The 23,390-nt window shown below is 47.5% G+C and overlaps 1 protein-coding gene across 1 annotated transcript in view; it reads left to right on the forward strand.

The window, feature by feature from the left end:
- LOC144177755 (salivary peroxidase/catechol oxidase-like) overlaps window positions 1-23,390 on the forward strand; it is a 280,303-nt gene that overhangs the window by 151,477 nt on the left and 105,436 nt on the right. The window contains exons 8-11 of the mRNA XM_077705328.1: window positions 6,646-6,825; window positions 12,742-12,843; window positions 12,928-13,035; window positions 18,633-18,830. Coding sequence (XP_077561454.1) covers window positions 6,646-6,825; window positions 12,742-12,843; window positions 12,928-13,035; window positions 18,633-18,830 — 588 coding nt within the window. The remainder of the gene's footprint in view (window positions 1-6,645; window positions 6,826-12,741; window positions 12,844-12,927; window positions 13,036-18,632; window positions 18,831-23,390) is intronic.

Raw genomic sequence — 23,390 nt, forward strand, 5'->3', positions numbered from 1 at the left:
AGAATAAATGAGAGAGTGAGAAAATTAAATTACCACCACTCGTTACTAAGCAGAAGAACGGTTGCTCCGTTATGATCACTCAATGCACGTTGCCCGTAAAAAGTAACAGTGTTACAGTTACGGTAACCTTAGCGAAAAAAAGTAACTTTGTTACTGTTGCACTTACTGAGTTGTCTAGAGTAACTTGTTACAGCTACATTTACTATGAAAAAGTAAGGTCATTACCTTTTAGTTACTGTATAGCACTAAATAATAGATCACAAACCACGGTACAGAGTTTGTTTGATAGAAACGTACGAAGGCACGCTACTATACTCAGAATTGCACATGCTAAAACCGTAGACAAAGGCAACAAAAATGGGACGTACTCAAGCCCTACACCAACAATCGTTGTGTAAGCGTCATTTTGTAGCATCAACTTTTCTTTCGGGCACCCTTGTTAACCTTGGTCAACTTTGGTCAACGTTACCAACCTTGTCATCCTTGGTGTCGGAAAAGGACGAGGTATTTCTGAAATTTGGCATCCGTAAGCTTCCCGGCCAGTTGCTTATGCTTTTGCCTCTTGCTGCTCGACTCAACATGAGAGAAAAGGTAAAAAAATCACCGACCTGCGCTCTTGTTCTTCTTCCTGGAAAATAATCTTCTTAGCGATGTTCTCCTAAATTTCGCGTGAAGCCTTGTTATAGGAAGGTGCAAGTTGGGGAGGACATGGGACAGAAGAAGCAAAAAAATGGAAAGCGTGCACTGTAAGTCGGCTTTAACAAATGTTGCTGTTGGATAATTTTTATAAAAAGCGAAGTAATTGTAAAGCTATTTCCCGTTACAGTTACTGTGTAAAAAAGTAACAGTGTTACAGATACAAGTTCCTCTGACCTAAAAGTGACTAGTTACAGTTATAAGTTACAGAAAAAGGTAAGTTGCCAATAACGTGTTACGAGTAACTAGGTACTTCCCAAGACTGGTTATCATACTCCAAAGAATAAATTATTGAAACCGGTTGCGCAGCTAGGACGTCAAATTAAAAAAAAATGTTGTTGATCCCTCTTCCATAGGAACTGGTAAAACACGAAAGTGAAATGTGCCTTCATGGACTTGCACATCGCTATTTATATTTTGTCGGCACGGCACCATTATAGGCATCAACGTTAGACACTGGATAGCACACGTCGGGACATTGCGGAAATCGGACTGAAACCACAGGCGCTCGCAAACCATCCGTGCGAACTAAACAAAACGGATTGTCATGGAATCGTTTGGTGAACACACGGTTCGCTGCAGCGAAAGAAGCAGCTGACCGTGCCACGAGCACGACATTTCCAAGTCGGTGTCGATCTTGCTCTTTGGTGGTTACCGGCAATGACCGCGGAGCAAGATCGATGCTATGATCTGTCGTTAACTGCGCGTCCCCCGTACACGTAGGCGCTGGCATATTGAGGCGCCAACTGCCGGCGTTCATTAGCGTAATGATGCACTAATTCGTTTCTCTTCTCCTAGACGGCAGCACCGTTTGAAGGAAAGCTATAATTCATGCCTGTCATCCCGTTTACGCGTCTGTTCATAGCGGAGTCGGGAGCGCGTTTCGTACCTCCCGTTGCGGCGAAAAAGTGCGTGGGTAAAATCCCAGCGCAGCCGAGTTAATCGAAGTTTTTCTGGCGATGTCATTTCCGTGACGGATATGACGTCAGTCATATCTTGGTGGACCCTGGCATAAAACACTTTCGTGTTAAAATAACGAACACTTTCTCTAATGGAAACAGGGGTGCACGCGAAGCTTACCCCCTGTGAAAACATAAACCAATCCCTTTTGTCAAATCAAAACGCAAAACTCTTAACCATTCACAAAGCAACTTTTTCCTTCCATTGAGCTTGATGCGAACGCAAATCTGAAGCTAAATGCTGTCAAATCAAATCAAATGTCAAATAACCCGCCGCAGTGACTCAGTGGATATGGCGTTTTGGCTGCTGAGCCCAAGGACACGGGTTCGATTACGCGCCGTGGCGGCCGCTTTTCTGATGGAGGCGAAAAGCAAAAACGCTGGTGTCTTCGAGATTTGGGCGCACGTTAAAGTTCCTCATACATGTGGTCAAAATTAATCTGGAGCCCTTCACTACAGCGCACCTTATAACCTTTGTACTTTCGTCCATAACCAATCAAATGTCAAATAAAATGGCCGTTGTCGTCTGGCTTCTGCTTTCCGAACCCTTCATTGGCCTGCCATTGTCACTTCGCCTCGCTTTTTACTTGCGAAAAATTGGGGTTACCTCGACGGGCACATGCACGTTGAAGGTCCCGCTCCCGTTTGCGTTCTAACATGCAGACAGAGGACAAATAAGCGGAAATGGGAGTAAATGGCGTGTTGTATAACTCAATCCCAAATCGAAGTATACAATACTCCTTCCAGGGGGGGGGGTATCGCATTACTCCCAGTATTTCCGAGGTTTATTTAGTGGTATGTAGGAGTAACGTTTTACTCCACTGAAGTGGGAGTGTCCAAGGGGGGCATTGGGATTCTATTATTGTCTCCCACTTGGACTTTTCACGAGGCGCGTTCCGCGGCATTCGCAGTATTTTTGCTGTTCTAGATGCTTTATGAAAGTGCTGCAGGGTTCTGTATTTGTGAGTTGGGATTGGGCTTTTAGTCTGTATTTTCTTTATTTTAGTAGTGTCGATGCGGAATTTGGGTGTAATTTATTGTAATTGTGTTTTAATTTTATTTGGCGTAATTTCTATTTTTTTTCGAATATTTCAATGGCAAAACGTGAAAGGTTTGCTTTCCGCACACAGATAATCTATTGCATAGCTATTGCATGCGTACAAAATGGTTCTTAGTGCGTAAATAACAACACTGTATACGAATGCTAAATCAACAAAACACATACATCAAGAATCCAAGGTACCCTGGTAAGAACTTTACCTGCTACAACTCTCTTAAACGAAAAATGAAACGGAAGCCATTTGCAAACAGTGAAGTCAGTCAGGCATTGATTTACGCTATTCGCTTGCACTTGCGTCCCAAACGCTGTTATTCCCGCAGTTTTCGGCAAGCTGACAAAGAAGCCACGGAAGCACCGGCATTACATGAATAACCGAGTTCTTAAATATTCACAAACAAATACAGGCGCATGTTCTACACCCGGCCTGAAAGAAAAGAGACAGCATTGTAATGGTGCGGCACTTGTCACTCTGTTATGAACTTTCCTTAACGTCTGAATTTTTATGTAAAGCTATGCAAACTTGCGCTTTCATCCGAGACACTTCGGCTCACTAGGTGGTCAAGACGAGGGATGTCAAGACGAAATGTTATTCGATACGGAATGACACACTTGTTGCAACCAATTTCTCAAAATGCTTCTCCCCGTCTCTCTTCTTTTGTTTTGTAGTGTTGTGGTAGCGGGCTTAAGGTTTTACCCCCCGTAATTTCCCCGCTCTACCCCTCTAAAGCGGCGAAAAGATTCCCGTCGTTTTGACGCGCCTGCTGAATAAACATAAATTTCACCACTCCAAAACAAAATGGACGTGCGTCGACCCTCTGGATGCTCCCGCAAATTCCGCCTGCTGGTTGCATGATGAGCCACGGATACAGCGTAACAAAAACACTTAGCCTTACTAGCTTACCTTCTTCATCGCTGTTCACGGTGTGGAAACTTTTTATTCTGCTCGCGACCTGCACACAGAAAACTGAAGCTGCGACGGTTGATATCCCAAATCGTTTTCACACCATTCGGCCTCCCCAATGACGTTCCGGGAATGGCGCCCTCTCCCACGCACAGCACTCGCCTCGACAGGCGGAGAATCACCGAGACAGTGACGCGGGAAACACGCTGAGTTTAATTTGACACTTGAAGGGCCACAGGTCCACCAAAATGTTGGTTACAATAAAAAAAAAAAACCCACAATGCTTACCTTGAACCAGGTCGCATAGATGCAGACATTGTTTTCAACGAGCCACTTAGTACTTTGTCGGTTCGGATGTCCGTGACCCGGCCGAGACGGCGCACTGCGTCCCACGTTGGTCCAGCTGATTTACAATGTTCACAACGAGCTTCGGTTGGCAGGAAGCCCCTCGCATCCATTTGTGCGGCCGCAAGTTCACGTTGAGAAATAAAATTCGGGTACGCCAGAGCTCTCAGGACACACGACACCAACTGGCAGTCATTTTGTAAGGAGCCGTAGTGGAGGGAAGGGAGGGCAAGGGGAAGGATGAGACGTAGTTATTTTTAATACTCCTATTTGGATCAGCGTGGTATTGAAAGCCAGATACTCCGTTTTGGGAGGTGGGACAATCGTGGTAAATGCGCCTATTTACGACGGCTTAAAGTGGCAGTTTTTCGTGAAACATGGTGCTCGCTCCACAAATATGGTAACGTAAGACATCGTCGCTTGAGTCAATTGGCCAGTGTCGTCTGACACAACCCCTAAGCTCCGCTGTCCTTTGCAGCTAAACCAAGCATAGAGCTCGCAGTACGAACAGCAGTATACGCATCGGTACTTCTATTTTTACGTGTGCTTTCGTAACTTCCCCTGTTTGTCCCACCATTCTCAGGGCTTTAAAAAGAATCTGCCCTAAATTTAAGCGCAAATAGCTCGTTTGGAAAGCTTATAAGCTCTGCCTAATTTGCGTTTGCTTTTGCTGCCCTCCGCCATTCGCAGAGCTGGTTGGTATGGCATCATAGGTTCTGTTGCGGGATATGAGCTAGTGGATCGCATGGCCATTCCCTTTTTTTTCTAATTACGTAGCTTATTTGAGTGAAGTTCACGTTAAAAGTGGTCTCAGTATGGTTCTAACGAGGCAATCTTTCGAATGAACCAAACTTGTGTTTTCTCTTCGTGGCTCCTTTAACGATGTCTGTCTCTCTGGAGAAAGGGAGCGTCGGCGATTGGCGCGCCGACAGCCGGCACCTGCGGGAGAGGATCGACAGCTGCGAGGCAATAGATAGTGTTGGATGTGGGGGGAGGAGGATGGTTTGTGACGATGCCCCCAACGGCACCAGTAAGGCAACTGAAGCTCTGCTTGAATATTTATTCAAGTGGAGGGGGCGGAACAACCTTTCGGGAATTAAACTACGGTGCATAGCAATCGTACTGGTATCGACCTGTTAGCGCATTGTTTCTGGAGACATGCCGAGGCTGCTCGGATCTGTGTGGTTTAAACCAGCCGAGCGCAGTTTGTGTTGTCTTTGGCGCCACTCGTGCCAGTGCGAGGGAGAATATTTTTCCTTATATTTGTTTTTTTTTGCTTCGCTTTGATTACGCCTTTTTACGCCGCTTTTAACAAAGTCAGCGCAGTTTTCCTTGCGTATTGCTTTTGTTATGTCTAGCACTGCTCGAACTTTCACAGATTTTGTCGATTTCTCCATCTTTTGGTCTTGTTCAGCGCTAATCCCAGCGCTCTTCGAAGCCATATTTAATACTGGCTTTTTTGCTTAGTTTCGGGAAAATCAAGCCGACATGCATGTTAATGCAGTTTAATCAAGTGCTGCGATTCTTTCTACCAGCTTCTATTTTGCCCTAGATTGGCTCATTGCTGCCTGCACGCTAAGGAATGCTGACATGTATGAACACTGCCACGACTAGTAGTTGAGGCAGTTTTTGTATATATGTGCATATATACATCGTCTGGACGAAATATTACGAACAACGCCGATATGGGCCTCAGGGCTTTTCGTAACATTAAACACGCAGATAAAAATTAAGGCTGAACTGACCAGAAACCTAGGTAGCGAGCCTAACAAAGCTACTAACTAAAACCCGTGAAGGGTGAATCCGAAAACCGGCGTCCTCTTGAACGTGAACATGAAAAGCTACCACGCGGCCACCAAACTGGATCGTCTGGTGAAATAAAATATTCAAGCATAAAGTGACTTGTACAGGTGCCGTCAAAAGTAATTGGAACATGGAATTGTAAATTTGCAGGTATTTCTTCTTCAGGAAACTGTTTGGTTCTATTGGTGTGCGTTTAAAGGAGTCCTCCCTAATAGAAAAAGCTTCCTGTAAACCGGTAATGGCTGTCATAAAGCCAGTACGACAAACATTTTGTGATATTAACAAATACTTGTTCCAATTACTCATGACGGCACCTTTACCTCGCACCCTTCGTTACTTCGCTATTGCTGGCATAATTGCTGGCATTTCCTGCACAGCTTGAAATAGGAATAATAGGTCGCCATGAGGTACAAATCAGACACTGTTGATAAATCACACTTGGGTGACTGGTCAAGCTGCAGCTTTGGATGGGAGCAAAAGTACTGGGGTCATTAGTGAGTTTAACTGTATTGCCAGTGTGGGCCGTTTTTTAATTTACTAGTTTCCTCCGGGACTGTTTTCGCAAAATTGTAACATACATCACGATAAAAATTTGTGATCTCAAAATTTTGACCGACACACTTCGGCCAAATTTGACTGTACATTCTCAGTATACTCCCTATATTGATGCTACTTTTCCATTCCTACACGACAGGAGTGTTAGCTGAGAATTGTGAGAGAATTTGAATTTAAGTTTATCATTATATGTTCAGGCATGCTCACTACGTGTGATCGTTTCGTGTGCAACATCTCTGACCCGTCCCTTTAGCAACGTAGCGGGTAGCGGAGGAGATGTGCAATGACTTCTTTTTTCCCCCTTGCTATCCCATGACCGCGGCCAGTTGCGAACGGATCTGTGATTACGTGCTGCCATCCGGAACTGCTTGCGAATCCAACGAAGCGCCACTTCGCCTGCATGCCGATCGAGCTGCCTTCCGACGACCCCTTCTTCGCCCCGTTCCAGCAGACCTGCCTCGAGTTCGTGCGCTCCGTCGCTGCTCCACGACCAAAGTGCAATTTCGGTACGGACGGATATTTTCTCATCATTCAATTTCACGAAGTTCAGAAATCTGAAAGCAAGGCAGAAAGAGACTGCCACGGGAAAAAAAATCCCGTGCCACCTCCACTAACGTGAAACCTGGGCAGGGGAGAAGCACGCAGTGGATAAGTGTATTCTTGGTGCCTTGGCGTTTTTGCCAACGCAGAGGAAACGGTTTGGGAGCAGGAGGTAGATGTATAGAGCTTTTCTGTAAAACTGACTTGTCTTTGAAGCACGAAGCTCTCCAGCGCGTGGCGTAAACGAGTGTCCCTGTATTTTAGTACTGTGACTACATGAGACGACGATCACGACGGCGACAGGAGACGCCGACAGCCCAAGCCACTAAGGGGCTTCGCCACTAAAAGAGGAGCGCGAGGTGTTTACCGCACGAGCAGCGGTGCTATTTTAGGTGGATATCCATTCCTCAAATATGAAATGAAAATAAAAAACCGAGCTTATCAACAGATAATACGCATGTGCCATTACTCCAAAAGTGGACAAACTGACACACCGCAAGAAAATCGGACCTTCTTATCTAGGACTGGGAGCACAGAGCAAACAGCACTGGTACAAAAAAGAAATTTAAAATTGGGCATTAAAAAGAAACACAACGAAGGTTACAGCACATAGGCGCGGGAACTGCTCACAGAACAAAACAAACAGATATATCCTGCAAATATAGGCCACGAATTCTCAAAATCTAACTGCCGGGAGAAAATAAATGAGGGTTACCGCAAACAGCGAGAAAGTGCATGCACGTTTTTTAACTGGCGTAGCTATGCCGTTTCTTGGGTCTCCGTGAAATGAGTATTTGCGCACTTAGAGGGTCCGCGCTGTTTATTTTCGTTGTAATCTCAGCTGTCTTTCCTCTGGGCAGTGCACGGTCCTTACCCTTGCACAAATTATAGGGCTTCTGTTTTCAAACTGCGCGGTTGACGGGTATGCTTTCAAATAAATTTTTCTCGTATTGTCTTTTTGTCTACTTTGTCCTCATTTTCCCCCTTTAACCCTGTTTCTTTACAAAAATATTCGAAGCCTTTTCTAATTAGGCTATATTTGTATCTTGCAGCGGGCTATAATGTACAGACAAACCCCGGCCGCAGCTCCATTAATACGTCTTCTTGTGTGTTGGCTGGCTTGCACCTGCCGCGAGTTTTTCTTTCTCAAAAAATAATAAAAAAAAAAACTACGGGTACTGTTATTGTTAATGTTATTATTCCTTTAGAGTGCTTTAATTTAGAGTCCTTTAATGTTTTTCTGCTACTAATCTCCAGTCGCAGGTTGTAAAGGGACAAAAGCTTCCCTAGGGACGCCACCATTCGAAAGGGGGCCACAAGCCACCGCCAGCGCTGTGATTATATACCCACCAGTGCAGAACTTTTGACGCCATTATATGCGTGCTGTTCTTCCTTTTACATTTTATTTAGCGTCATTGAACGCATCATCGCCACCAGATAAAATCAGACGAAGCGAGATCCAGCGTCGTCGACGAATGAGAGCCTGAAAGCTGTCTACATAGGAGCTCAAGCTTACTTATGATTGCGGGCATAACCAATAAACGTCAGTGCCTCCAAAATGTTCTCACACCTCGTGCTAACGCATTTTGTTATTCTCACGGCCTAATTACATGCATACCTTCGAGGCCTCTAAGTTGTGGCTCCCACGTCTAGGAAGACGAGACCCATTACGCCCCGTTCTTCCTGGCTCACCGATGCAAGCAGCTACTGTCAGACCTGCTTTGAGAACGTGTATATTTCCGCGGTCAAAGAACGACAATGGCTATGTGATAGGCAAGCTTTCTATTCTTCTAGTTCGACAAATAGTGGGAGGGATGTAAACGGGATACAACACAAGTATGCAGGACGAGGGTTGTCGCATTGGTATCCATTCGGCTGATCTCTCACGCGCTGCAACGCAAGTAAGTGTTCAAGTCAACTGATTCGTTGAGCAAGAAGCTTTGTTCCACATCTTTGAATTACATTCTCACACAAATATACAGTTGCAGCGGATTCCAGTGAGTGCGAGCCCATCGCTTCCTTGACGTGAGTTCTGATGAGTAAATCGTGAAGTTACGTAACCGAGCGCTTTCTGCGCCCGCGTGCTTCTATTAAGGGTGCTTTTCAAATAAACACGAGTTGCACATGCCCAACATTTCATCTATCACTTCCTTTCTCGCAACGTACGCGGGACACTCGTCGCATCTTACGTTTGCTAATTTTTACCGTTTGGAGTATTATTAATTACCGGCTGATAACCTACGCGCAAATATGAGCTTATGCCACCTGGTCCCGCCTCACGTTTACTCTTCGGAAAGGCAGTACAGCAGCCCAATCTGGAAGCTCCTTTATGATGCCAGTGCTACCGGCTCACATAAATAAGAATGGTTTCACGAGTGCACAGCTTGTCCGGGTTTCCCCCGAGTCTTACATTTTTGTTTGCCCGCATTTTTATCTTAGCAATCTGCATTTGACGCGTTCAAATCGTTGCCTTCTACTGCAAAGCTGCGCCCTCAGAGCCTGCAACTCAGAAAATGGAGACACTGCTTCTTCCGCTTAGCAAGCCTGATCTGCGTGTTCGCTATCACTGGCTGCTGTATCTCTGAAATAATCCTGGTTAGAGACTCCGCAATGCCGGCAGCTACTATAACACACGGTCGTACGACTGAAGGAAAAAAATGACGCCGCCATCAAATCGGCGCAAGAGCTTACCGTCAAGCGTTTCCTGCCGAGCCGGTGTTTACATTCTGGCCTTTTACTAAGCTGCGCTTTCAAGTGACAATTCGCGTCGCCTCTTCACTGGTTGCCTTTGAATCACTGGCCGGAAATGCAGTTTTGGCTATGTCAGGTATGTCAGGAGGCGTCCGAAAATCCACGGTGCGGCACCGATGCCGGTCGTCGCTCTCTGCCGAAGTAGCGACAGGATGTCGCCATTCACGACGTGCTCATCAGTTCTGATAATGTCTGCAGCATCGAAAAAAATTTCGCAATCACTCATATTCTTACAGTCAAAGATATAACAGCCCGCTTCCAACGGTGGTACACCCTTTTCCACTTATTTCGAAGCTCGACGCTAGTGGCAAAACAGAAGAGCGACACCTTTTCGTTTGTGTTTCTGTATCTGATGCGGCAGTCCGTCGTCCAGCACGTCTTAAGCACTGTTGATGCCAGGTTTCATGTGGTCACCCTTGTACACTGTGCACTCGCACATGAAGTTTGCGTGACTTTGCTGCGGGAGTATTTTGTGGCTGTCGCTGCTGCCGCCGCTACACAAACTTCGGCGGGTCCACCGGCAGTGTTACGATTCAGCGCGCCGCTACCCTCTGCGCGTGTTGGAAGTTTTGGCTCCGGTCCTGTGTATGAAAGCCTAGCTTTATCGGAAAGGCTATGACACGCCTCAGAACGGCCGCCGCGCGGGCGCCTCGATGTCGGTGGCTCAGCCTTGGCGGCTGCAAATCACGAAACAAACTGTTCTTCGTGTTGAGACTTGCACCTGCGAAGCGGGAGCCACAGCCAAAATCTCCTATCCCCATCTCTCATACTCAACGGACCGCTACTGCCGGCCTTCACGAACTCGGGCAAGAGTGTTTGTGTGTGTCTGTAACATTTTCGTGCCGCGTCCAAAGAAACAGGACAGCTGTTTGACCGTTAGCGCTTCGGGGATAAATAGCGGTTCCTCCTAGCGCAGCACGCATTCGATCGGCTGCATCAGATCACGCTGTCGGTCTGGTAGAGTCATACTGTAAGGTTGCCTGGAAGGGGCTGTTGGTATATCGTCACTGTTCACCTCTCACCATGCAATAAACCATTTAAGTTTGGCTCCGGCTTTTTACCGTCATCACCTAGGCAGCAACGTTTGCTCGCCGCTTGACCATCACGCTACCTCGACATGACGGAGGCAATGGAGCCAGCCTGATGTGCATTCGGGGACGCCTTCCCCAAACTTCCCCAATGTAACAGCAGCGACGGTTCCCTTACTCATCTTGCGCAGCCTGGCGGCCGTTCTTGGCAGCATATCAAGCTGTCCCATTGGTTACGCAGACGTTTCGAGACAAGAAAAGTATTACAGGGCCCTGATAATGCCATATGGTGCCTACGCGAACACAGATGATGCGCTCAAGTTTCTAAGCTGACGTCTGGTTCCAAGAAATTCCTAATACAGTACACTCTCGGTTAACGGAACTTCAAGGGACCGAAAAAATTAGTTCCGTTTAACAGGATTTCCGTTTACTGAGATAGATGTGTAAAAGGGCACATTTGTGTGCGTACACACTCTTCATACCATTTCATAGAACTCTAAGCACTAGGAGGTGAATGTAGATGATAGTTTTTGAGAAAGCAAGAAAACTAAAAAAAAAAGGTTTAGGCACAGCATTCACAAAGTTGATTTGGCAACAATTAGTCGCTGTGCACTACAAAATGCATCAATTATCTTTGTTTGAGTCCTTGAAACTGTGTCTTCACGGAGGTTAGAGGCCTCAACTTCGCGAGTATTACGAGCCACCGAATGTAGAATACTGCAACGCGGTAATGAAGCATGAATAGCACCACGATGGCACAAACAAGGCAGAAGGAGCTGAGCCCTATAACCTCGGCGTCTTGAATCGAGACCAAACGACTGGAGCGAGAACTGGGATGTTGCATTCATTGCGCTAACACGGCTGACCACTCATGAGACGAGGATTACGAGGCCAACGAGGTAAAAAAAATATGGACGGAGAAAAAAAATGAAACAGCCGGAACCATAAAAAGCTAGTTCTTCTGCCAATGCATTTTACAACAAGTTCCAGTTCTGGTTCCGTTTACACGGTGGCGCGGAAATTTTAGGTCCGATTACCGATAGTTTTTTTTACGTTAGCTGAATACAAAACCAACCAACTTACAGGCTGCTGTTCCGTTTAAGTGGCAGTTCCGTTTAAGCGGCAATTACTTTTAAGCGTTTTCCGTTTATCGAGATTCTACTGTAGTTATTTGGCTACCAATGAATTTGTGTTATTATGAGCTTTTTCTATCCGAGTTTATTTCCCGTATCGGAGTAATAAGTTGTTCACATTTAACTAATTCCCACCTTTTAACATCCACTGCGAAGTACATGGCCATGGTCTTTTAAGCGGCTCTATTTATTTTTCGAAGAGGACTGGTGCACTTGAAGATTTTAGAAGAAATAATAACCATAACGGTGGGAACTCCAAAGGATCATATTAGAAAAATGTGAAGGAAAATAACTGTTAACCGGAAGCGCCGATTTATTGGACAGTCAACTAGAAGTACGAATTAGGAGGCAAATGAAAGGACGGTAAGGCTGAGAAAGTGTTTCCGTAGTTGTAGTTACGCGTCTACTTAACTTAACAAAAAGAAAACAGTAAAACTAACCCTGGTATTTTAAATATCTCCTGCACTCGAGCCTCCAGCGGACGAGATCCTAGAAATCGATACGTACTGCGGAATCCTCCCCTCAGCCGAGTGGAGGGACCAAATGAAGTGGGAGCGGTGACTCAGAATACGGCCTTTAGTCTCAAAAGGTTTTTAGTGCAATGACGATGGGCAAGGGAAGTTTCTCTTGAACGATTCGTTTAGCGCTGTAGAATACGGCAAGTTATAAACCGAAAGATGGGCACAGGAGAAGTTTTGTTAAATACAGTAAAAGATCGGTAATTCGAACTGCTAGAGGATGCCGTTCGTATTACCGAAAGTTCAAACTAATGAAATTGAATGCCAAAGACCGTACAATGAGATTGGGGAGCAATACAGCGTGTGAGAAATTAATTGGATGAGGAAGTCAGCGATTGATGCCTGCCTTTTGTCCCTAAATGCGAAAGCCAGCAATTTTTTCTCTAACGGGCGAATGTAGCGGAAGACCTTCTTTTTAAATCTACAAATGATGCTTATGGTGATTTTTGCAGGACCTCGGGAGCAGTTGAACCAGCTGACCGCTTACCTGGATGCGTCGAATATTTATGGATCAACAGAAGATGATGCGAAGGCTCTGCGAAGCCTCGAAGGAGGTGAGTAATGTGCGCATTGAGGACGTGTTGGGTGAAGGCAAGAGCAAACTTCGAACGACGCCTCATATCCTTCATTTCTTCTAGGCCGTCTGGCATCTAGTGTAATCAACCAGGAAGTGGTGCTGCCTCGCAACAGCGTCGGCACGCAGGAGTGCAACGGAGAAAGCAACAACTTCAACTGCTTCCGAGGAGGTGATATTCTCTCACCGCCTTTTCTTTGCCGCCTCAAAGATTTCTTTCCGCCTAATAAACCTCCACGCGTCTCGTCTTGCGTTAACTTGAAGGGCCTGTCTCACGCAGATTTCACACAGTACTTTATAAGACTATCGTCATAAGCCAATGTTACCTTCAGTTGCTTTAGCGCCAAGACGGCATTCAAGATATAGAATGTAAATCTTCGGACCCAGGGGGATTTTACGCGGAGGTCTTGCGTGAGAGACGGTAAGGGTATGATCCGTTCTACAGTAAAATACCTTCTATGGAGACTCTCTCATTGAATTTCGTCCTATGCGCTATTCACGCGTCTGCCAAAAAGTGTTCCATAGCAAGTATAAACCGGTCAGACCTACCCGTCGTGATGCTTACGTAACTGCTACAGTGAAGCTCACCTGGCACAAACGGAGGACAAGCGGCGTGCTGTGGGGTGCTATTACAGAAGGGCCGAGTTTGGGTGAAGCTTGGGCAAGGCCGAGCTTTCGTAATAATAATAAGCTCATGATAATGTTTCGAGGCGATATTAAAACGCTTCAAAATGTGATTCATGCTATTTGCTGATTATTGGGGTCACGTAACCGGTCCAAGGCAGCTCGCTCCAGGGATGCGCGACCAGGCCTTGGCGCATTTTTCAGTGCTTTCTCTCGCTACACTGTTCCAGCAGTGGCTACTGGGGGCAAACAAATCCAAACTACTTTACTTTACTGTGCTTTTACTTTATAAATCTCTGTTTCACTACAAAGTTCATTTATTTTTTATTTGAGGCATTCATACGAGCTTTTTGTTTTAACAATTTTTTTTGTCCTAAGAAGCATTGGCAGACAATGCAATGTCGTGATTATGGCCGACTTCCGAAAAAAGAAAGCGGATGATGGAAGCCGGCATACTCAAAATAATTGCTGCTGAGTGTCACGTTATCAATACCCTCCGTCCGCTTTACGACACAAAATTTCCTCGGGACACTTAAGTCTGCTTACGTGCTTTCAAGGCGAAAGCCTCGTGATACGCATAAACAATTTCTTCACTGATACATTGTACTTCCGTCTTTTTCTTTGCATTTGTTTCTTTGTGTTATGGGAGGAATTACTTCGATAGGCTTCTTTTTTATTTAACGTGTTTGCGCCAGTTTCTTCTCTTTCATTTATTCGTCTAAGGGCGGGAATCATGCCAGCAAGCTGACTGGAACACGCCACACCCTCCCTGGAATCGAGCTTCCGCGAGGGTGGTGTGCACCTGTCGTACTGCGGTAACATACCGTTCAGGTGTCACGAAGCACGCGCTATACTACAGCTTTTACTTTTCAAATTCCCAGTGTTATGAATTTTGCGAACCGGGTACGTTAGCTCCGGGTACACCAGTCTTTCGAGCATAATATTGCTACAGGTTTCAGCATTCAGCTCAGCCGCCTGCAAGATGCTCGATTTTCTTCCCCGTCAGTAACACTGTGTGCGAAAGCCTTTTGTAAAAGCTAAAACGGGAAAAAAAGATGCACAAGCAAAAAGTGAAATATGAAAACGCACGTTTCGCCATACGTTCGGACACTATCGCACAGTATCAAAAAAATCACTGCGGCTTAGCTGAGCTAACCTTGGATACGCATAGCAAAAGCATGGCTTAGTCTGGTTGAGTCGTGGTTTCGCTTGGTTAAAACTTGGATTTAGCTGTATTGCCGACGACGTCTCAAAGCCGTTCGGTTCCGTGCACCGCTCACAGAAGGAGGCCGGGCGAACGCGGCGTTCATTCATGGTGAACGCACCGCACCGTTCCTCTTCGCCGGGCGCTAGACGAGTCACGTTGCCCGAAACGACCCACCGCCGCATGCATGGGAGGTTGCGGGGGTGGCTGGCTGCCTCGGCCGCAGCGGCGGTGGCGACTGCTGTCGGCTCCCGCAGGCACCAACAGCGGGCCCGGCGAATCAGGTGATGCGCTTCGAGGGGTGTGTCGCCGGGGGTGTATCTCCGGTCAAAAGGTCATTTGCGCATCCTCGACGAAATCGCTGGACGAAAGTAGTAAAGCTTTGTTTAAAAGGTCGCGGCCAGATACAGTGTGCGCCTTGTATTCTCAGCCTTAGCGTCGCAGATAACATACAGAGAGTACCGTCACTGAGGCACGCAAGTGGGCAACGGCGGCCATTTTGGTGCTTGTCAGTGTTTCAAGATTGCCTGTTCTGCGGCTTCCTCATTAACTTTGAAGACGCCATTGGTAAACAACAGTGCCGAAGACACAGCAATACGGCATCTTCGGGCACACTTCTGCAGCTGAAATGCTGCGAAGCGCGGTGTATTTTATTGGCGTTCAGAACGGCGTCATCGCCTGCAGGCGCCGAGCAGGAAGGCCTAAGAGTTTCATACTAATATATACTAGAGGGAAATCTGGCACCACTTTCTAGGGGAGCCGCGCTTCAGCGAGCGTTCCGTCGTGTACCGGGGAGGCACGTTCCACTAGGCCTTGGCATGGCTCATAAACAGGCTGAAAAGTTGCCTCTGGCTGCAACAAAGCAACAATATTACTGTAGAAGCTTCATCAAATTTGTTTTGTTATTATAAAATCGAAACTCGGAAAAGAAATATTGGTCAGTGATTATTTAGAAGGTTCACGTACGATGAACAAGAAAAAAACTATTACCCCTTTTTGTTGATTTTGCTTGGAGACAAAAAAGAAGCCGTATGGCTAGCTAAGCCAAGTGGGCGAAGAACGTCGCTAGCGGCAATGGCGCCGCCCACGACGGCTCGCGATTGCAGCGACCGATTTTCCTCTAGTATAAATTAGTAGGAAACTCTATGAGGAAGGCAAAGGTAAGACTACCACAGTTGGCGGACCAAAACTGCATAAACAACAAAACGGCGGTACCCATGAACCGTCGCAGTGTAAACAAATGTCATATGATGTGAACTGACCAATGATAACGGCGGCGGAACGGAAAAATAGCAGAATAGAGTGCCTATATTCTGTAACCTTATTTAGGGACCCTATTCGGCCTCATGAAAGCTGGCTGAGATTTGTTCTTAGGTGGCGAGTACGCCACCAGCTACATGTACCAAGAAGCACGCCACCCGATACAGAAACTGCGCTAGCAATCCCCTTGAACTGCGACAAGGTTTACATCAGCACTCACTGGTGCTTCAACTACCGGGCGGGAGCGCCCCTGTCAGCAGTTAAAAGCAACACCGGCGGGCACTGGCGGATGCCAGTGCCCGCCAGTGCCCGCCGGTGTAAGCGCTGCGATTTCACGCCATTCCTGGACAAGATGACTGCATCGAAGAAAGCCGTAAACAAGCGGAAAGGGATGCTATCGAGGCACACTTTATCAAAAAAAGGTTTGGTGCCTGCGTTAGCATGCCGTCACTTAGTGATAAACAGCTGTCTTTTGCTAAAGATAGCGTCTAATCACACACTTTAGAACGTGCTCTAGTCGTCATGGTTTCACGTCGGTACTGTCAGTAGCGCGCGTTCGTGCCTGCACGGTTGGTTCAATACACGCCAATGCTGCTGCTTGTTTATCTGTGAGTTGTCTGCAAATGTTGACGCTGGAAGAATTCTTGACTTTATATGAACAAGAATCGCGGGTATAAAAAGCGTGGTTTTTCATGAATGAACAGTTTGAAGTTGGCGCATCTTAATGTCTTACGTGTCTCCTTCGTCTACGCCCATTTAGCGCCCCTTTCTGCTTTCCAGTGAAAGATTAAACCATTTAGCTCAACAAGTTTCGTTAAAGGGACACTGACGTGATATGTAAACATTGCGGGATTACTTGCGCAAATTGTAGTCCGGAGTCCCCAGGCCATGTTTCGACCACCCTGGGCGCGTTTACGCGATTTTATTTAGTAGAAAAATTAATTCGAAAATGCTGTCCTCCTCTCTTTACGCTCGCCTATTTTCTGCGGCGTTTTCGTGTGACGTCGCGAGGAGCCGAGCTCGCAATTGGCTGCGCTACTGCACGGCTCCCCGGCCTTCAGACAGAGTCAGTCGACCCAGCGTTTCGTCCACCGGCCGCCGAAACTCGTTCGCTCAGTTGAAACGAAGCCAGGACACGTTTTTGAATGGAAGAATCTGCCTTTCGTTACTTGGATAGTTTGTACACTGTATCTAGCTCCAAGTCAAGGTCGCTTCACACAAGCGCTGCACAAGCGCACATGCAACGCTTCGCTGACTGGTACGCCAGTAGGAAAATATAAGGCCTCTTGAAGGCGGGAGAAGAGTCAGCGAAGTCAATATATGTACTAAGGAAATAAAATCAACTGATATTTTTACCGTACAGCGTAAGACTAGGGTGCGGGAAGCACTTTTTTGCGCTGGGCGAACAAGCACAGCGGGCAGCAGCACGACTACGCATCTGCGAACGCTTTTCCGTATACGAAATGCAATTGCTAGACGTGAGCTATTGTGGAAACTCGGGCGACGCTTACTGCACGAGCGCAATACAACAAATAGTCACCTAAGCTGCTTGAAATGCCAAAACTAAATAAAAGTGTAAACTGGTTGTACAATATATACCCTATATTAGTGAGGCCAGGGGACCCCGCCCCGTGGCCGAGTGGTCTGCGGCGCTAGTTATGTCGCGTAAGTGTTTTGCAAGTCCCGAGTTCGAATCCCCACGGGTGCGTGCTTTTTTTTTGTAAGTTAACTTTTCCGTTTATCGCCGATGTTTTCTATATTGAGTTCACCTTTTTTTGGGCCGCAATGTACATGGCTCCACGAACTAGTTCACAAAACGCGCGCAGGCTGGCACTGGCGCGCTAGCGAGTTCTCGTTGGCGTGCTGTTGCCATAAACACCGACTGCTTGCAGGCAGTGGGCACAGGCCACAATGAACAGACCCTTGGCCTGGTGCGAACACGCTTTTTACGAGACAGGTATGAGGGAGGCAAGCTCCAAATATGGGGGAAAAGCGCATGTCATTTGGGCGTCTGCGGGTACGCGGAGGGCGTTCATGCATTGCGTAGGTCTCGGCTAGTGAATGCTACGATTCCAAGCCGTCCTGGGAGGGTTATCTTTATGCATTTTTACAGCTGACAACATGGCAGAAGTGCGGTACGATGATTACTGAGTTATTGAGAATGCCCATCCAACAACACCACCGGTTGTATTTTACAGAACCGAAACCGAAACCGAAACTTGTTTGGTTGCTCACCTTGGGCATCGTCCAATCACGGTGCCCGCTCCTCCCAACGTCACAGCTTTAGTTGGTGCGGCCGCCGCAAACCGCGCATGGCAGTTTTTATTCTTTCGCGCTTTGTAAAATAATTACCGATTTGTCAACCGGATAAACAATGAAAAGTGTGCTAATTTGAGCAAGTCTACGCAGTGCAAGCAAAAACGGGAGCTTGAAAAATTCACTTCAGTGTCTCTGTAAGGCACATCAGTCCAATTCGCTCGAGCCTCGAGCTGCCCTTTCGGTAAGTCGAAATAGAACGTAAGCGTTCATTTCTTGCGTCATTAACGAATCGCGCGAGACAATTAGAGCGGGTCCTCAACGACACCGCAATTCGCGAACTCCCAGTAGAGGGCCTTAACTGCCACTTAACTGCTGTAGGGCGATTAAGCACGCTCTGCCCCGCGAACGCCCTTCTTTCGCAGGTGACGCGCGCGTGAACGAACAGGTGGGCCTCACGGCGATGCACACGCTCTGGCTGCGGGAGCACAATCGCGTGGCCGGCGAGCTGCAGCGCCTGAACCCGGGCTGGAAGGACGAGATCACCTTCCAGGAGGCCCGGAGAGTGGTGGCCGCCGAGTTGCAGCACATCGCGTACAACGAGTACCTCCCAGTCCTGCTCGGTACGTTTCTTCATCAGCCCAATGCTGACCACGAAGCAGCATAGCTGCCATTCGACTAGAGAACCTTTAAACTCTGGCACGAACGACCCGCTACTGCAAAGTGATTTGATTGTTGCGCCGGCCCGGCTACCATTCCGTCGGCTAGTGCGAACGTACAGGGGGGATTAAAAAAATATATGAAACCGCCGCGGTGGCTCAATGGCTAAGGCGTTGCGCTGCTGAGCACGAGGTCGCGGGTTCGCTTCCCGGCCGCGGCGGCCACTTTTCTGGTCGAGGCTAAAAGCCAAAACTCCCGTGTGTACGAGATTTCGGCGCACGGTAAAGATCCCCAGGTGGTCAAAATTATACCGAAGCCCTCCACTACGTCACGCCTCATCGCCTGCGTTGCATCGGTGCGTTAAACTCTACAATCAATTAATTAATCAATCAAAAGAAATATGAACAACGGTGCACACAGCCTCCGACGCATGCCACACCACCTGGCTGCACGGCCAGTAAACTGCGCGCATGTGTAGTTCTTTCGGAGCGTTTGAGAGCGTGGCCTATTATAAGGAGAAATGCTTGATAAAAAAAAATAGCGCCAATCGACCCTGTGAACGTGGTTGGAAAGCAAAGCTGTAAACGGCACCCACAACCATTACCCATGCGACGTCACTTAAATTCACTCCCGTCGCTCTACCAATAGTGACACCAGAGAGAAGTGAAATGCACTTAACCACACCCTTTATTACTTCAAAGAAATACTCTTGGTAAGGTTAAATTAATGCATGATGCATGAACGGTGGTTGGTTGAGTTGTATTGGCGTAGCACATGAGTGGAAACTGTTGTTTTTATAAAATAAAGCTCAAACCCGGTGTTAGACTATCTCACTTCTCCGCCCCTTCTGTCGCCGACGGAGGCGACAAGATCGGCGGCAGCGACGGAGGAGGAGGTGCAAAAGGAAATACTTCTATTCAGATTTCTGAACGGCCCAGATTCCGGCCCAGGGGAGTGGTTACTTCTTCACTGTAGCCCATATTCAGTCAGCGCCGCCTGTGCTCTGCCCGCCAGCTGAAGCTGGGTAGGTAGAGAGGGGCTGGACAGCAGCATATCCCGTTGCTCTTGTTCGCTGGTTGACGGAAAGAGAGGAGGCTGCCCAGGGCTAAAGTCGCAAACTCCGATTATGTGGCAGAGTGTTCCTACTTATGCGCACAGTTTACGTTAAGCCTCGTAGCGATTCGGGTTAATTAAGTGAAGACTCGTCGGGTGTGGGAAGGAGCCGGATTGTATGAGCCGTAGGGTAGTTTGTTGTTCTATGGAAAGTTCAGGGTAAGGGGAAGGTATTATCTGCCTCAGAAGGCGATAACTCTGGGTTATGTCCCTGAACGAGACAAGCGGGTGACTGTTCTCGTGCACCTCCATAGCACAGGGGGTAAAACTGCAGGCTTGGTGGGCGAATTCGTTGCCCTTTATGAAGGCGCGAGCGGGTGACCAGATGAGCGGAACGGAACCGTTTGGCGAGTGGTTTTTTAGCACACACAATGCAGATCGGGACACCAAACCCGACTGTTAATTCGAGTAGACTTGTTGGGAATCGGTGACTAGCTTACGAACCCCTGGTTGAATAAGAGCCAAGGCAATGGCTGCATCTTTTGCTGCCGTCATGCCTTCGGTCTTGAGTGAGGCACAAGCAAGGAGGTTGGTTCTGGAGGTAGCCACGATGATTGCGTACTGCTGCCCTCGATGTTGGGAGGCGTCTGTGCAGATAAGTGCATGATCCCCACCGAGGGTGGTGTTGAGCGCTTGAGCCTGTGCTTGTCGGCGACACTGGTCGTGTGACGGGTTCGTATTTCTAATCAAAGGGAGCAAGCATCCTTAGTTCTTGTCGCCAAAAGTCCAGGAGCACATCAAGTGGAGCGACATTCTGTGCTGCCCAGCCAGTATGGTGAAGGATGCGGTGACCCACCGCCGTTCTGCTGACTAGGAGCTTCTGGATATAAAGATGGCCCTCTATCGGCTCTTCACCGTGTTGTAGAACCCTGTGCTAAGCAACCTCTCCGTGGACGCACTCATTCGAAGACCAATGACTTGCTTAACCGCTTTCTAATCATCGTTTAAAGCTTTTTTATATCCTCCTTGTCGAGAAGAAGACAGGGTGTTGACGTAAGTGACTCTCCAGAGGACAAAAGCTTGAAATAATCGAAAGGTGTCGGATTTCTTGAGGCCTCGCTTCTTGGTGGCAACTCGTCTGATCATTTGTATGATTTTATTGATGCTGTGTTTGAGCCGCTGCAAGGATACGTCACTCTTGGTGTTGGCCTGAAGATGTAGGCCCAGGATCTTCATGCTGGGGCTTGCACTAATGGCTTGGCCATCAAGGAGTATTTGAATGTGTTCCTTGAGGTGTCGTTTGGCGTGAGGGCGGATGACACGGAGCTGCGATTTTTTACGTGAACACTGGAAGCCACAGGCGTTACCACATTGGCGTACTAGAAGTGAGATGCCATTGGTTGGTGTGAGCTTCCTTTATTCGCTATCGCGTGGCATTCAGCGAGAATGCAGGGGTTAAACCAATTGATGCGCTTGGTGAGTGCACCACTTGTCTTCCTCGTCTCCGCGTGGGCTCGTAGCTAAATCGGTAAGACAACGGGTTCTGGCTTTGTTACTCTATTAGTTCCAGGTTAGATTCCTGACGGCGCCAGTAAATTCTTTCATTTATTTGCTGTAGTTTTCTGTTGACTACAACGGTCGCGAAAGAACCCTTGGGGGGCAGGGGTAGAAAGCTTTGTTGTAAAAAGCGACGCCGGTCATTCATTTGAGGCGTCTTTTTGTGATCTGTCGCCACTGAGTATCATGTCATCTACTACATTCGGGAGCCAAGGAAGCAGCACGCCGATTCAAGTTAGCATGATGCCCTTCAACGATAATCCTGCTCAGTTGCGACACTGCGCGAAAAAGCCCCTCGAAATAACGAGCGTCGTCACTTCTTGATCAAGCGGTTCCCCCTATAAACATTTTCATTCGTTGATCTTTCACAACATCAGGACATGTTCTGGGCTGTGTTGCGCATGCGTAGTTACATATTCCTGACGACTTCGCCAATTATAGGGCCGCTAGCACAGCCCACTGATAGAATGGCAGCTTACAGGACGTATAAGTTGAAAAGGTCTATATGTAGCCCACACTCTGAAACACTCTCTTAGAATTGCGCATGAGTGCAGTTTACTGGCTTTTCAGCCAAATGGGGCAGCATGCGTCGGAGGCTGTGCGCTCTGTTGTTCGCATTTATTTTAATCCCTCCTATACGTATACCCACACGCGGCCATAAAATAAAACGGACCAAGCGACCAGTGCGCGAAAACTCTCGGCGCGACACATCTCGGTCCCGCGCTTGCAGGCGAGATAGGTGAGTGCGCATGCGGGGCCTTCGGCAGTCGGACCCAGCATGTCAGTTTTCTTGGTTCAGGAATCAGCGCCTAGTTTCAAATAAGAGACCCGGCGAAGCCTTGCGCCACGCGCCGAGCGAGCGGCCTGATTCTTTGCAGCAGGCGGCAGGCTGCAGCATTGTGCTCAGCTTCTTCGGGCTCAGCTTGGAGTTAATATGTGCGTCAAAAGCTCCGCTATTATGAATTTGTGCGCTCTACATTAGATTCTTACTGCTACAATTACGCGATATAGTTCATACGTGTCTGAGCGGTTGTAGGTCGGTGTGTAACGAGCAGGCACCTAATATGAAACGTTTTTGCGCCGCTTCTTTTCATTTTAACTTAGTTTTCCTCCGGCGCAGTATGAAAATTTCCGCTATTGTAACAATTCGAAATGTTAACTTCCCCACTTATGCATTCTTGGCATACGCACGGCGTTGTGCGTATGCACAAGAATGCATGGGGGGGGGGGGGATTTTTATGATTTTTGTTATATCCTGTTCGGTTTCTTTTCTCGGGCTTTTCGTTTTTATCTCCAAGTTCTGATGCTGGCGCACAGGCGAAAAATTTCTGATTTCTTGAGTTTATTTTATTACTTCGTGTTTTATTTAATTTTACGTCCTTTTCTGTTTTTAAAAATTTATCTTGACCCGCTATCTGAAATTACACTAATATAACAATGAAATGCGTTTTCACCAATCATAAATTTTTGTGCGAATGCAGGGCACAACAGGGTTGGTGCCATGGTGTACTCGTCAAAGAATGCTTACGCATTAAAAGAGCGCCTGACGAACGCATTTCGTAGTTGCACGGAACTACGGCCTCAGCGCAAGCCGGACGCTCCTACGAATCATGCCGCTCACTCCTCCTCCAACGCAAGGCACCGCCGGGTGCTACTTTCCAGAGAAACGAAGCGGTGAGGCCTAAATCTAGAAGATTTATATATGCATTGAGCGCGAAGGACCGGCATACTCAATCAGCTATCTCGGCAGCAGGCGCTGGGCCGGAAGGTTTCGCGCCGACAGTTCTTGCACGCCACTCGCGTGGTCCTTTTGGGGCCGCACACACTTCGTGGCATGCACAACACCAGAATTACCATCATCATCACAAGCATCACGAACACGGTGATAATTACAGTCCCAACACCTCTGCTCA

This window comes from Haemaphysalis longicornis, unplaced genomic scaffold (assembly GCF_048455015.1).
Source record: "Haemaphysalis longicornis isolate Haplotype H1 unplaced genomic scaffold, Haemaphysalis longicornis Haplotype H1 scaffold_1, whole genome shotgun sequence".
Classification (NCBI taxonomy): Eukaryota; Metazoa; Arthropoda; class Arachnida; order Ixodida; family Ixodidae; genus Haemaphysalis; species Haemaphysalis longicornis.